Source organism: Aspergillus versicolor (assembly GCF_001890125.1).
Source record: "Aspergillus versicolor CBS 583.65 unplaced genomic scaffold ASPVEscaffold_1, whole genome shotgun sequence".
Lineage (NCBI taxonomy): Eukaryota > Fungi > Ascomycota > Eurotiomycetes > Eurotiales > Aspergillaceae > Aspergillus > Aspergillus versicolor.
The window spans coordinates 1,939,394-1,953,981 of record NW_024467524.1 but is presented as its reverse complement, the minus strand read 5'-3'; the positions used below and the strand labels follow the sequence as shown (position 1 = coordinate 1,953,981).

At 49.2% G+C, this 14,588-nt stretch overlaps 3 protein-coding genes and 1 non-coding gene across 4 annotated transcripts; 2 read left to right on the top strand and 2 right to left on the bottom strand.

Moving 5' to 3' along the window:
* Window positions 1-311: 311 nt before the first annotated feature.
* Window positions 312-2,276, bottom strand: ASPVEDRAFT_240842 (uncharacterized protein). Its single transcript, XM_040809623.1, has 4 exons — window positions 1,822-2,276; window positions 1,313-1,751; window positions 1,060-1,254; window positions 312-997 (listed from the first exon to the last, which is right to left on the bottom strand). Exons 1-4 carry the CDS (start codon window positions 1,902-1,904, stop codon window positions 704-706), a joined length of 1,011 nt encoding a protein of 336 aa, XP_040662283.1. The 5' UTR covers window positions 1,905-2,276; the 3' UTR covers window positions 312-703.
* Window positions 2,277-5,276: 3,000 nt separating this feature from the next.
* Window positions 5,277-9,058, bottom strand: ASPVEDRAFT_48694 (uncharacterized protein; the record flags this gene model as incomplete). Its single annotated transcript, XM_040814058.1, has 7 exons — window positions 5,277-5,294; window positions 5,365-5,651; window positions 5,723-6,152; window positions 7,084-8,149; window positions 8,208-8,689; window positions 8,749-8,948; window positions 9,010-9,058. The coding sequence occupies 7 exons, from the start codon at window positions 9,056-9,058 to the stop codon at window positions 5,277-5,279; spliced, it is 2,532 nt and encodes an 843-aa protein (XP_040662282.1).
* A 1,123-nt stretch (window positions 9,059-10,181) lies between these two features.
* Window positions 10,182-10,285, top strand: ASPVEDRAFT_t25. The gene has a single exon. It is a non-coding gene; the product is annotated as a tRNA-Tyr (tRNA).
* A 488-nt stretch (window positions 10,286-10,773) lies between these two features.
* Window positions 10,774-13,817, top strand: sha1 (putative calmodulin-binding protein Sha1; the record flags this gene model as incomplete). Its single annotated transcript, XM_040816517.1, has 2 exons — window positions 10,774-13,378; window positions 13,426-13,817. 2 exons carry the CDS (start codon window positions 10,774-10,776, stop codon window positions 13,815-13,817), a joined length of 2,997 nt encoding a protein of 998 aa, XP_040662281.1.
* Between the last annotated feature and the right edge of the window lie 771 nt (window positions 13,818-14,588).

Here is a 14,588-nt window from a genome sequence, read left to right as displayed (position 1 = left end):
AATAAAGTTGAGAAGCAGAAGAAATTTTTGACTGAGAAGACAAGGAGAGGAAGGGGGGAGGAGGAAAGTCGAAGTTAAGAACTGGTGAGGTGAGGTCTGGAGTTGTCGAAAGGACACGATCACTTTCACTGGCCAGGTATCGTCACGTATTGTCATCTTTTGATCCCCCGGTTCACTTGGCCAATGAAATCTCTTTACTCTGCACCCACTGGGTAATAATATTTCACCTTCTGCCAGGCGGACAAATCGACGGTTTCTCGACTAATGAGCAAGCTGATGTGCTACATAATTAAAGTGAACCAAATACTAATAAGTTAAATATCAGGTGAATAGGGTGACATTCATATGTGAATGAGCTATTAGAAAAATACCTACAGGAAATATCGAATATAGTCGTGATAATGTGACATGAATGTAGCTAGATAGCCGCAGCATAGAGATATTCATCAAGCAAACGCTATGGGTACTTTGAACTGACATATGAAAGAATCAAGGAATAAAATAAACAACCAAGACTGTATAGATGGTAAGCAGTCATAACAAACCCCGAGTAATGTAGGAAAAGGTATCATGTTGTAAATATTCGAAAGACGCCCGCCGTAGTTCAATATTCCTGTCGATACATGGCCAATTGGGTGGCATATATATATATATATCGACCCAATAAACAACAGCCAGTCGAAGGGGAACGAACCCTCGTTCACTAATCAATCATCATTCGGCCGGGCATCACTTGGCCATCAACGGCCGTCAACTCGGTAGAATTTTTCTCTGCCTCCTTATCCTTCTTTTTCTTGTTGATGTGAGGTTTCAATCCCTTGTTGAAGTTGTGCATGCATATACAAGCATTTATGATGGTCATCACAATCAGGATTAGAGTGATAACAGCGAAGAATGTCAGAGACCGCCGGGCCGGTGTATAGTCATTTTCGGTTTCTGGCTGGTACATACGAACCAACTTGAAAAGGAAGTACGCCATGGCCGCAAAATAAAGAAGCTATCGTTGTCAGTAAGTCGCTTTAATGGCTTCAACATCGACCGCGCATAGGGGGCGCTTACAATAATTGCGATCATTCCTAATGAACTCTCACGTCGCACGAGGAACGCCGCAGCGAGAAGGATCAGAATTGTTACTGGCACAGCAGCTATGGTGAGGGCAAACTCGCTATCCTTTCTTATCGTAACGATGACAAGGAATTGGACGGTAAAACCGAGGAAGAAGAAAAAATCGAACTTGAGGAGAGCGATGTAAATCTAGCGAGGTATCAGTATTCAGGTCAAATGCCGAATGAATGAGTTCAATCCCACACACCTGGTATGTCAAATAACGACGCTTCATACGTAAATCAGCACTAATATGTTTGTAGATCGACCACGCAAATTCATCATAGAGTTTCCAGGCGACAATTGTCATCAATAATGAACCCATAGCCACAACAATTGGAATGATGATTAGAAATGGTTGAGTTTGTTCCCAGATATCCGGGTTGATAACGTCGTTGTCTGTCAAAACTCCCACGGCTTCTTTGATTTGCTGTACCTGTACGGCACCGTAAACCAATAGTCCGACATTACAGAAACACAGACCGATGATTTGAATGGTGTTCTTGAGTCGAAGCGCATCATACACAAGGAGCAATTCATATATGAATCCGAAACTGTATAAGGCCAGGAAAGTGGGTATCGTTTTTGATGAGGTCACCATTTCGGCCTTGGGTTCGAGTTGGATTTGGAAATTTGCGAAGACATAACTATAGCATCGAACCTCTCGCGTCAGCCTCAAGGATCAAGTGCGGAGATTTCTTTCAGGACATAACATACCATTCTAGAGCAAGTGTGATAATTGTTTGTACTAAGGCGACAATGGCGAAGGACCATGTCCACATGGTATTTGGTTTATACATTTTCCTTTTTGGCGGTGGTGGAGTCACATTTATGTATCCTTCTCTCGCGCGAAAACCTCCGTGGTCTCGCCTGAAAGTCGGATCGAACGACCCGCCAAAGAGCGAGGCTCTCGATGTGTTGGAATAAATCTTGACGAATTGCTCCGTTACGGAGCTGGTGTCGCCTGGGAATTCGTTCAGGGAGTGACGGTACAGTATGGCGGGTTACCACCGCGGAGGTGGTAAGCAGGCCAGGAGCGAGTCGTCGTGGACGATGGAGTGTGGTGAGTTCGTTTCGAAGATCGGGCCCTGCTGTCCCACGGCCGCCTCCTCGACGTGGCTTCGTTTTTTCCAAGGCCTTTTTGAGGTCAAGACAAGTCAGATCGCGAACGGACCGACAAGCACCGAGGGGGGCGGATCCCCAGCGATCGTATAAGCCGCAATAAAGCCCCCTAGAATCGACCGACAGACCGGAGATGGGGCGAGTTGAAGAAAGGGAGAGCGATCGCAGAAGAGGTTCGAGAAGAAGATGGCTTTGGTTTCCTCAGGCTGCAGGGAGTGCTCAAGATTGCCAAGCCGCCTGTGACACGCCGTGGTTTGTCGGGCGGGGAGGCTCACATGGATCGTTAAGGCGATGCAGGGCGAGGGTGGTGGACTGGTGATGGAAAACCAGGAAAGCTGGGGACGAAGCGAGCGACAGAAAACGAATGGATCTTGAGGCCAGAAGAATGAAGGAGATCGACGGACTCGCGGCGGAAATGAAGGCTAGGACCGAAGAGCAGAAGGAATGAGGAAAGGCGGACAAAAAATGAAGACAATCAAACCCAACGTTCCAAAGCTGGGGGCACGAAACAGCGGGAGACTCCGGTAATTTCCAGGCCAGCCCAAGTTGCCTGGCTGTGAACCGTGGTTTAAGGAGCAGAGGAGCCGGTGGGACTCCAGGCACTGGACTGCTTTACGTGGTCCCGAGTCCAGACTGTTGACAGCTAACGGCGGCCTTTTCTCTTTCTCCCTCTCCGTCCAGCTCTTCATTAAATTAATTGTCCCGTCATTCTTCTAAAAATATTCTTGTGCCTGGTCTTATCCCGTCCCTGACGACACGGCTCGCAGCTTATCCAGCAGCCAAGGGCACTTGTTTCTCATTAACATCGTTTCCTGAGCTATGGCCGCGGATTCTCTCCCAGCCCTGTTGCAGTCGTCCTCATTCCAGCCCTAAAGCCGAACCAAATCACGATCTTCACCCGAGAACAACGTGGATTTCATTATTTTTGTCGTCGATTAGTATTGCTACTATCTTGTTGATCTTGAACCATGATCGTCGCATTAGCAACACACCCGCTATTTATAGGTGCTCTCCTGCAGCCCGCGAGGCACAAGTCCCTGCAGAAGTTCGATAATTGGGGGTCATAGTGGTGGAATGCGAGGACAAAATCAGCAGTTATTTGTCCACAGACCACAATATTATGCAAAAGTCAAAACAATTGGGAAGGCCGTCCAGCCCGTCCACAATTGTCCACAATGATCCTACTCTGTGGTGCAATCGAATCTCAGGTATGGGGGTCAACACAAAAAATCGACCAATCTTGCGTCAGCGAAACAGCCAAGAGTTCCACCTCATTGTCGTCCAATAGCTCGAGCCTCGACAGCAGAATGAAATCACAAACGCAAAGAAGGACAGTGGCCGAGTCCAGACCACGCGTAATCAAACCTCATCTCGGTTGCCGTGGAGTGTGGCGGTGTTGAAACGCGCAAGCCACTTTGTGCCGTGCAGGGCTGGGGGTAGTGGCTTCTGCGGGTGGGAACTGGGAACATAGTCTGATGTCGAACCCTGCGATCGGAAAGAGTCGACAGACTAACAGTAGCACCCTGTGCCCTGTGGACACTCACGATGGGGTTTGGTTTGGTTGTAGTTGAACGGTGAGTATCCATTTAACTCTGGTCGCGTGCGTAAATCCTTCCCGAGATATATAGTTGCTTCCGGGATCTATAAAACTTAAGCAATCGTGGCAGCATCTGTCGTCAAATACATACAAACTCGCAAACCACGCAGACTGCAGAGTTTCAAAAGGACCTCAGACATCCTCTGCTTGAAATAACTGGCCACATTATTGGGCTACTTTGGACCTGTCGAGTGAAGAGGTCCCATGCGAGCAATCTGATTGCACAATTGCTCCGCCTCACGGAAGCCGAACCCTGCATTTCTCCTTGAGGAGACGACGTTGAGTATGCTTTCGGGTCTGATATCATCATTGCGACCCAGCCGCTACTTTCAGGAACTTTCGCGCAAAACAAATTTAATTGAAACAACAAATGCCTACTAATTCCATACATCACGTGATAAACTCAACTCCTCTTCCCATCTCAGTAGGCGGTGAACCCACCATCACGGTGACTCAAAAACAAAAAAAAAATCGCAAAAAATACCTTTTTCTTTTCTTCCCCCAAGCGCCATCCCCCCAATGCTGCGTTTCTTTGCTACACACGACAGGATGCCTGCCGTCCTGTCACCGGCATGACACTCCGCATCATCCGGTTCAACCCCCTGCAAATGAGAAATTCGGAGGAATCTTCAACCCACCAACCCGCCTCTTTTTTCCTCGCCTTCTTGGTTGAGGAAGAGGGGCTGGTACAACCCGCAAGGGTCTGGTGTGAGCACATCTGCAATTGGCATCAGAAACATCGGGGCTGTGGAAATTTATTTTTCTTGCTGGTTTCCCCTTGGGAGAGTCGTTGCGAAGATTGTGTGTGTCCCTTCCCGGGGTACGACACTTTAGTGCAATACGCAGCATACTGCGCCAGCTACCGCTACTAGCTGGTATATGTGGTATCATTCGATTCCGATTATTCTGGGGGGATGGCGCTTCTCTTCCTTTTTTCAAGGTTAGTTTGTTTTTTCCCTGCCTGTTAGACGAGATCGTCTACTGGGTACTGGAAGGAGTGGTTTTTGAGACCTTACTAATTTGTTGGGTCTGGGGCGTCAGTCCCTTAGGGTTGTTGGGTGAGCCTGGAGGGAGGTTGTCGGATCTGCTTTCGGGTGTAAGGAAGGCGACTGGGGATCTGATGCCCTAAGATATGTGGATCGATGCTCGCATCATGCAAAATAATTAAGATGTCGGGCTAGTTTACGAATCAGATAGTTTACGAATCAGACATGACTAAAACTCGATTGGCAAGTAACGCGTAACACCATCAATCGCTTGATATCTAGAATGGATATTATGGTAGAAGACCTCCATCCTCAGCAGGATAACGTCAAACATCCAGGAGTATTTTGAGACAGTAGAGAAAAAAGGAAAGAAAAAAAAGTAAACAGGGAGAGGTATGTAATCATTTCCACCTTGATGCATCCCTTTCGTGATCATAATGGTTCAATTCATATCACTGGGCCCGTGCTCACTCCTCGTCACCGATCTGTTGAAGTTCCATTAGTACACATTCTTCGCTTTCATAAGTCTTTGGGATGAACTTGGGGAAAACTTACCTTGGGGGCGAGGTAGAACCTCAGGTGACCACTTCCGAGGCCATACTCGACGAGAAGAGGAACCTCCTGGGAGAGCGAGAGGCTCACTGTGCTGGAGAGGTTTGTGGCCTTGCAGAAGTTGACCAAGTACTTAAGGGAGAATGTGAGGGCAACAGGTTCGCTTAGAACGATCGAGACGTTCTGGTCAGGCTTATCAACGCTTGTGTGCTGGCGGATGGTAACCGAACCGCTGCCGATGTCACCCGAGCAGGAGAACTTGACGCCTTCCTTCGTTGCTTCGATCACAACTGAGTAGTGCCAGTCAGTTACAGTCCAACAAATTTGGAGTTACGCTATAAATCGAAGATAAGGCACGCACCAGATTCAGAAAGAGCATTGAGATCCCTGCAGATCCGTTGGAATTCCGCTGAGGGCATCTCCACTGTAGCAGCGTACTCTGTTTCGGGGATAGCCAAGTGCTCTTGGTCAATGTCCATCAGCTTGATGTCGTATTCGCTGAGTCTGTCCGTCTCGGCACTCTCAAACATCAAGTTAACGACATCTGGAGAGTCGTCCGCCTTCAGGGTCAAGATATCTTCATTTTGAGCAGCGCGAAGGACCTTGGTCAAGGAGACCAGGTCGATACCGATAGGGATGTTGCGGTCACAGCGGTAAGGGGAGAACCCTTCGGCCTTCAGAAGCATGGACACAAGGGCAACGTGGGAGTTGTCCATAGCCTGGAGGGCGATTCCGGAGTCATTGCAATCGAAGTTGCAGTACTGTACGAGATCTTTAATGGCGTCAACGACCTAGATGGTGGGGAGCTTTGTGAGCAACTGATCAGGATACACGATCCTTGATTGGGCTGATACATACGCGCTTGAGCAGACTGGCTTGTTCTAGGCGGGCTTCCAACACTGTTCTCCTGGTTAAACAAGTCCCAATCTAATAATCCGCTCCCAGCTACTTACTCTTGAGGACTGTGTTGAGTGAGGATGCGGTGAAGGCGGGGTTGTGTGATTGAGAGGAGATGGGGGAAGCGGAGATCGATTGATTCTGGATAGAGGAAGGAATTGTCAGATCCGTTTCATCGAAGAGGTAGACTGCTGCTGGGAACTCACGAGTGATATGGGAGAGAATTGAGTGGTGAAAGAGCTGGAGGGGAGAAATGTCAAGGCCAGAGAGATGTTCGCGTTCTGGTGGGTCGTGTATGGCTCACGCGTCGTGTTAATTAGACCAAATTGGGCTTAGTTCGGCAGCACCGTGTCCAAGCTCCAGCCTCAGAACCAAGGCTGGGAGGGGGTAGCCATGGGAAAAGCATTCGGTATTCAACAATTGTTTATTGATAGTATATACTGAGGCGGTAGTGATAGTGACACAATGGAAACCTGTCATCCCGTTTTCCCACAACAAAACGCCCAAGAGCCGAATAATAATATGATACAGTGGATAAAGTATTTTACAACCGAAATCCAAAGTATCCAACCCGAATAATAAAATGTGCCAGACAAATGAGAAAAAAAAAATAGATAAGAAAGACCCTTAACGCCAGGCTCCAGCCAAATCTATACGGTCTGGGTATCAATCAGGGGTTGGGGACGAGCGACGGAAGAGTTCTAAGTCAAGGTATATGCAGAAGCAAAGGGATAAATAAACCGGCTTCGTACAGAGAGAACCGGCCGTTGTTCAGAGGCTTGTGACCCGTTTCGATTGTACGGTTCGGGGGCGCTGCTTGATCACCATTTCGAGCTCTTTCAGCATGTGAGTATTGGCATCTGTCCGGTCTCTCGCAGCGGCCTGTTTTGCTCGGTCTTCTTTCACCCGTGCAATGCGCTCTTCTCGCGTCAGGGACTGCCGTTTGTTCTTTCGTGCTGGAAGAGCGACAGCCTCAAAGATCTCTTCGGCGTCGTCAATGTTGTAGTTTATACCTGAGACTGGCCGGCTCTCGCCATTCAACGCTTTCAGCGCCTCTGATGGACTACCTTCTACCGCCGTAGTGCCTCCCAGGCTAGGTGTAGGTGATAGGGGGAAAAGCCCACTGGGCGGCCGTGAGCGAGAGGAGTTGGTCTCCTTGTCCAAACTCGTGAGACTAGCCTTGCCGGCTTCCCATTCTTGTAGTAAGCTCTTGATATCGGTTCCGATGGATTCATACTGAGTCAAGAGTGTCGCTTCTAGCTCACTAGTGTCAGTACGATCTAAATCGCCGGTAGATGCTTCCTTGAAGATGTGCATCTTTGCGTGAAGGGCACGAATCCCTTGCGAAAGCGAGTTCAGTTTCCGAAACTGAGAACGAAGGCGTTCTTTGCCTGGAGAAGCCGTTGGGAGTGGCGATGGCGGTATAGCATCGGCCGTACTATCTTCTTCGTTGAGAATACGAGTCATCCTTTGCATGCTGTTGCCAGTTATTGTCGTTAGATTTCGCATCTGTTCAACCGCGGTGCTCCATCTCGTAATATCGGAGCCGCCTCCGTCTGCCCCGAGCGCCAAAAGACAGCAAAGAATGCTCTTTCTGACAAGATATAGCCGCCCAAAAAGTGTTCGAAGGCCTCGTAAAGAAAACTGGTCTTCTGTTTCTCGATCACCAAACGCGGTTTCAATCTCCGCCAGTTCTTCCGGTGAAATGTCATAAATGTCGTAATATTTCGCAAGGTTGGAGCTGTCTGATAACGGTTCTAGTGTATGCTGCGCCCGGATATAGTGGTCTAGCATGGAATAGAAGCATTCGGATACGGTGCGACGAAGTCTCAGGCACCGCCGGACCTGAGTCTGGTCTTCAAGTCTACTTATCGGTGGCAGTGGTGTACTTCTATTAGCAGGTTAGCACATCGCTTTCACTTGATGTTATGTCTATTGGGAATACATGCATGCGGTAGCCTCTCGACACCAGTTCAACCTCTTGTATAAACACTACAGATGCCGACGCCGCGGAATCAAATCCCTGGGCATTGCCAATTAGATGGGCAGCTGCATCGACAGCTTGATGTCGCAGGTATTTGAGCCATTGACGTCTTGCAAAGGCATAAAACAGCACCCCCAGCACTGGGACTAGCACTAACAAAACGCCGACTTTTCGAGGATTGATGCTCGTTCCCGTCCGAGGTCGACTCCAGTGTAATAACCAAGCAATCGAGAATGAGGTCGAGGCCGTCACGAACGCGCCTTGTAGGCCAAACGTTGTAGATATTGTAGGGAGGTCTGTTGGAGCCGTATTGGACAGAACGTCATTGGCGGAAGTGTAGGAGGGGGCACTATGTTCGTTCAATAACTGTGAGGCGACAATCACGTAACCAAATTGTTCCAGGAACCTCTCGTTGTCATTCCGGCCAAGACGCGAGTTCAAGACCGACTAAGAGTCACCATTAGCACCTATATTCTTCACGGTATATTGTTGGGATGTAAACATACAGCGCAGACATCGTATAGCCGTCCCAAGGCAGCCGTTTGTCGTGAGGCCTTGAGGTTCAGGGGTTTGGGGAGTTTGTTTCGTATACGCGTCTGGAATCTTGACGCTCCTCGGGGCGCGAAGTCGGCAGTGGTCGAATCGGATAAGTCGTCTCTATTCTCGGGCTCTCTGACGGTCCAGTTTGGGTCGTGTTCACCTTCTCCTGAAGCACCCAAACGTCAGTCCCATTCGGTCCGAAAGCGATTAGCAATCGACAAACTAACCTCGTAGGTATTCAGCCAAGGGCGAATTCTCGTAGACCAGAGCTTCCATGACTTGTGCTCATTCCGTGTGTTTCGTCAACGGGGGAGGCGTCCTGGTGGCTTCGGAGCGGACTCGCGTTAAACGAGCAGGCGGTATGCAGTACGTGGAAGAGGCGACGGGTGACGTGATGGGCAGTTATATCTTGTAGAATATTATTGAAAGCAACGTGCTACTTCAGGGCCATCTCTCTGAACTCCTGAACGAGACGCTACTGTCTACCAAAAAGGAGCAGATGCCGAAATTAAGGAAATCAAGCGAGGAGGCTCGGTGACTATGCGAGCAAAAATAGGGATGTTATTTCAAGCAGGTTCGGAGGCTGCAGGGTGCAAATTATTACACTGGCTGGTGAATATGCAGGACAGAACTCAATGCAGAGGGCCACGTTGGAGATCAGTTGGCCGGCTGGCGGCGTGTCTGGGGAAAGGGAGAGGGTGCCAGTGGTGGGATCACAGGCCTTAAAAACGGCCTGGCCGGAGCTACTGCTGGTAAAAGTAACGGCTCAACGACTGGGCGACTCGCCCCACTATTAATCTCTAAATACCCCGAGCATCTCGGGCGGAACCACGGAAAACGCAAGATTTATGATGAGAATCGTCGGGGTTGGTGTTTATTTCGTCAGACACTCTTGTGATGTCTTCCCCTCCGTGGTGGGCCGAGGTCCCTACTTAAACTTCAGGTGCATGTATCAGAGTCCCTCGGATCCAGATACAGTATAAGGTTTGTTTCAGCATGGCACACAAGGCAGGGCAGCTCGAACACTTCGAGCTCAGGGCCAAGTTGGTCCCTGTGTTGTCTGAACAGAAGTGCTGCTATAGCCTCCATGGACCCTGGAAGAGAGTTCTGTAGGAATATATATAGTTTGTAGCCATGCCCCCTCTTCGCTCAGCTGGAATGTCGATTCTACCAAGATCTGTAGTTTTAATTGCCCTTCTTGGACAGAGTAATTTTGCTCGCGTGCACTAATCCGTAAGGACGAGAAGATCATACCCCTCCTTCTCGGAAGGGCATGGATATGACGATTGATAGCCTGACGATTCAGCCCGCCAGTGAAGGGTAAAAACACTGGTGAGGTGTTTGACATCTTGACATATTTGCCTTATCACAACAAATAATCGCCCGGTAGTCATAACAACCCCCGATGGTCTAGTTGGATATGGCGTTCGGCTGTAATATCACGTGGTACATCAGTACTTCTTTGTAACCGAAAGGTCGCCGGCTCGATTCCGGCTCGGGGGAGTTATATCTTTTTTTTTTTTGGCCCTCCCCATTATTCCTAGGGTTTGAAGTTTTAAGCTTTGGCAAATGTATCAACATTATCATATAATAGGATGGCGCCCTGATCCAACCCAGCTGTCAACTTGCCTGTGTCGTAGCGCGGAATTCTTGGAATCAGTGAAGCGGGCCTTCATGCCTCGCGCTGTACTGGTTGCCCCGTGCAACCAGCCCTGCAGCCAAACCGTCAACACCGCGTCTTGCCTCGTGGCAGGCAGACAGCTGAACTTGGATTTGGGTAGCAGTGGATAAAATATATTTTCCAGTGTTTGCCTCAGTTTTAAATTCCTTTACTGTAATTTGCATAGATACGCGTCCTCGAACATACGTTACATATTGGTGTACTAAGCCAAATCCTCCCCCTTCCTCTCTGCCGTCCATTCGGCATCATTTCAGCATCTGGCTGCTCCAAACCTACAAAGTCCAAACACACATGCCAGATTGATCCAAAAATGTCCAGCTTATTGCAAGAAGTTGGAACACCTTGTCCGCGACGGTCGAGAGGCTCTAGAGCCAGCCACGAAAGCGGCAACGGAGGTGACCCATTCGATGGCCTATGGGACGATGGCGTCGGAGATTATGATGACACGAGGAACCTCGAGTTCACAACTGAAATCCGACCTCCAGTTCTCACCGGAGCCAAACCGAAACGACGAGCGAAGAACAATACGTCTTTCACCATACATAGCGACCAGGATGAGAAACCTGCACGAACAGCGGTTAGACCGAAGAGGGACCCCAAACCGGCCATCAGTACCACGACTCGCAAATCATCCCTACTTGCACAGCCAGCACAAAGGTTCCGTCCTAGAGTCAGCTTCGCTCCTAGCCCACTCAAACACTCACAGCAGAGGGATGAGATTGAGCCTAAAAAGCGAAGTACGGAGCCGAACGCCCAGAGAAATAATGACCTCCTTAAGCGGATCAGTGGAAACGCAGACAAGGTCATTGTCAAAGATGCGTTAAAGAGGGACGTACGGCGAAACACTGTCTACATACCCCCGGAAGATACAACTGTGGCTAGCGTGTTCATGGGTCTGTTTAGCCCACTGAAGTCTAACAAGCTCGAAGATACTATTTCCGAAAATACCCAGGTCGGCAGCCTCGAATCTCAGATCGCGAGGAAAAAACAAGCGAAACGGCTCGTCACGTCGTCTCCCTGTCGTGCTGCCCTGCAACCAAGCTCGAAGATCGCTCAAGAGTCGGCGACTATGTCTGATATACCCGGGCGAAATGGCGGCAAGGAGAACATACCCCCCGGAATGGCTCTGATTGAGGTCAACGGAAAGAAGCTCTCGCCGACTACACAGGGTAACGGCACAGGCGACAAACTGGGTCAACCGAAGCCGGTAAGAGATCGGCCGGGCATGCTCCCTGGTGCAAATGGCTTTACCACGCCTCTTGCAGCGAGAACGGTCAATAAGGGCGTGAAGAAGGTTGTTAGCGATGCCTCCCTCAAGAAATCAGTTTCAGATATCACTGAAAAGACGCGGTCTCTGGGTATTGGGACCAAGAACCCGGTTAAAAGAGGATCTAGTTTGTCAAACTCCCTGAAGTCATCAAGACCGGCAATGAACCCAACCGATCGAACTAGTTTGAAGCGTCTCAACCACCAGTATCCACTGGCTTCGGGAGCTATTACGAACCCTGCAATGTACGATGACAATTGGCTTTCACATCAGGAAGTGATATTGACCCAGTTGATAAATGGGCTTTTTGGCGACGCAGGCAGCCATGATGTGGATGAGCCTGCCATACTCCGACAAGAGTTCCTCCTGTTTTACCAGGGAGCTTATTTTACCACTCTTTACAAAAGACTCCAGGCGTCACTTATGTATGGTGCCTTATCAATACCCCAAAATATTGTCCTCAAAAATAGTCGACTTCGGCAGGACTTGGGAATGAAGCGAAGGTTTATCGATATTTGGCTTCAGACTTACGAGCCGAATGCTCTCAGGGCTGCACTGGAGACAGTCACTGGGAGGGTAATACCAGCTAACAAAATAAGCTCGAGCAATTTTAATACATCTACGGATGGAGCTTCGTCACAGAAAGAGAGAACTTTGACGAGACGACTTGAAAAATTCTTGGATGCGTTCCTTGTGCAGAATCAGGATATGGATCGAAATAGCAGCGAGTTTAGAACGAACGACCGCGAAACTTTGGCTGCTGTGTATCGCCGAACTGTTCACCGCAGCATTCTGCTCGTCATTCTTTTGGACAAGGCCAGGGAATGCTCGGAGACCTCATTTTCTCGTTGCCTGTTCCTATCCTCATCACCATATAAGTCTTCTCTTGCGGTGCTCCAGGCATTAACTCGATTTTTACTACCATCATGTGGAGATGTTGGCAAAGCTGTTGCACAAATTGACTGCCAATTGACCTACGAGCAGCACCCACTCAAAGAGTATGAGTACGAGATATCTAATCTTGCTGTTGACCTGAGAGATGGTGTGAGACTGACCAGGGTTGTGGAGCTGCTTCTTTATCCCTCAACGTCCTTGGATGACTGCCAGCGGCCACTTTCCCGACAACTTAAGTTCCCTTGTCTGGGTCGCGCAGTGAAGGTGTTCAACGTGAAAACCGCCCTGGATGGGTTGGCATCCACGCATGAGGGTAGACAGCTTGTCAGCAACATCCGCGCTGCAGACATCGTCGACGGACATCGTGAAAAGACGATTGCACTGTTATGGGGCCTTGTTAGCAATTGGGGTTTATCCGGTTTGGTTGATATGGGTGATTTGAGGGAAGAAATCAGCCAGTTGCGAAAGAGAGCTATACTGCCAAAAGAACCTGGAAACCCAGAGGCGACAGACAAACACTTTGAGAGCGAGGACCCCCCAGTGCTCCTCAAGCAATGGGCCTACCTTGTGACCCAGCTGAGAGGGCTAAGTCCCGAAAACCTCACTGCAAACCTAGTGGATGGCACGGTCTATGAGTGTATCTTGGATGAATATGAAAGGTACATCCTGGCCTCCAGCCAGGACTCGGCGTCAACAGAAAGCAAGACTAGCCTAGAAGATCGTCTACGAATGCTAGGGTGCAGTACACAATTCAGTGAGTCCGACCCCTGCACTAGAACGAACCATAGCTAACAGTTGTAGTCAACATTGTCTCTCCAAATTCCGGACCTAGCATCCTCAACTCCGATTCCACAACCGGAGCCCTCGCCTTCCTTTGCTCCAGACTCCTTCCAGTTGCTAAGCGTGTCCGCGCAACGCTGGTGCTCCAAAACGCATGGCAACGCGTCCTTAACCACCGAGAGACCCAGAAACGGATAATGGCAAAGGACGTTGCGCGGCAATGCGCAGCAGTCGTCCAGACCCGGGATCGGATCATCTGGGCAAAGAATGTCATCGTGCATTGGTGGCGACTCAACAAGACCAGACGGAAAAGAAGAGCGACTACATCAACAACTGCCATGACAAAGATGGTGACGAAAACGAGGGTACATGGCAGGAAATCTACCAAGATTCCCCTGCGTTGCGGGAATTAGGTCACCCAATAATCTTTTGTTGTCTATGTGTCTGACGGGTGCACTGGTTGGGTATTGACATTCATTTTGCATTCGTGGTGTTTATTTCTTTTGCTTGACTTGGTGCTCTCACTCAATACTTTTTCCTTTTGTTACTATAGAGTACCCTGCATACATGAAACAGACCGAACAAGTGGTGCGGTACTATTTTGATCCCTCTTGTCCTCCTAGCTTGTAGATCCAGATGAGTTGGGCCCGGTGACAGCAGCGCTCCTCCACACTGCCGTCATTGAGCATTAGGGCCCATCTGCAGTTTTCAATAGGAGCACAGAATCGACGACCCCGACAAGGGTATACGTAGTCAAGTCACCCCAGCCCCGAGTTTGAGATATTTTAGCCCCCGACTCATCCCCAGACACGTTTCAGATCATGCATGCACTCCCCCGTCATAATCTGCACGTCTCCAGGTTGACCCAGCGCTATCCACCGTCGATATCCGGAGGAATACTAGGATGTATCTACAATCTACACGCCTATCGGGCGCTAGGTACCCGCATATCAGGGAGTCGATCTCGGGCAAGCGATCAAGCCTTCCTAGGCGGAGTATAGGGAATAAATAGTCTACAGCGTTTCTGACGCAACTGCCTTTTCTTGCATACAGCAAGCTGCTCAAGTCGCGGGAGTAAATTTAATGTATTATTGGTGTTGATTGGAGTGTATATTTAGATAGCATACATAAGCAATAGGCATCATTTGCATTGCCACCGTTAGTGCCCGAATCGAATACACCTG

Coding starts and splice junctions, on each gene's coding strand:
- ASPVEDRAFT_240842 (XM_040809623.1), bottom strand. CDS start 1,904: ATGTATAAACCAAATACCATGTGGACATGGTCCTTCGCCATTGTCGCC. Junction 1,752..1,821: donor ATCACACTTGCTCTAGAATG/GTATGTTATGTC, acceptor TCGATGCTATAG/TTATGTCTTCGCAAATTTCC. Junction 998..1,059: donor TAGGAATGATCGCAATTATT/GTAAGCGCCCCC, acceptor TGACAACGATAG/CTTCTTTATTTTGCGGCCAT.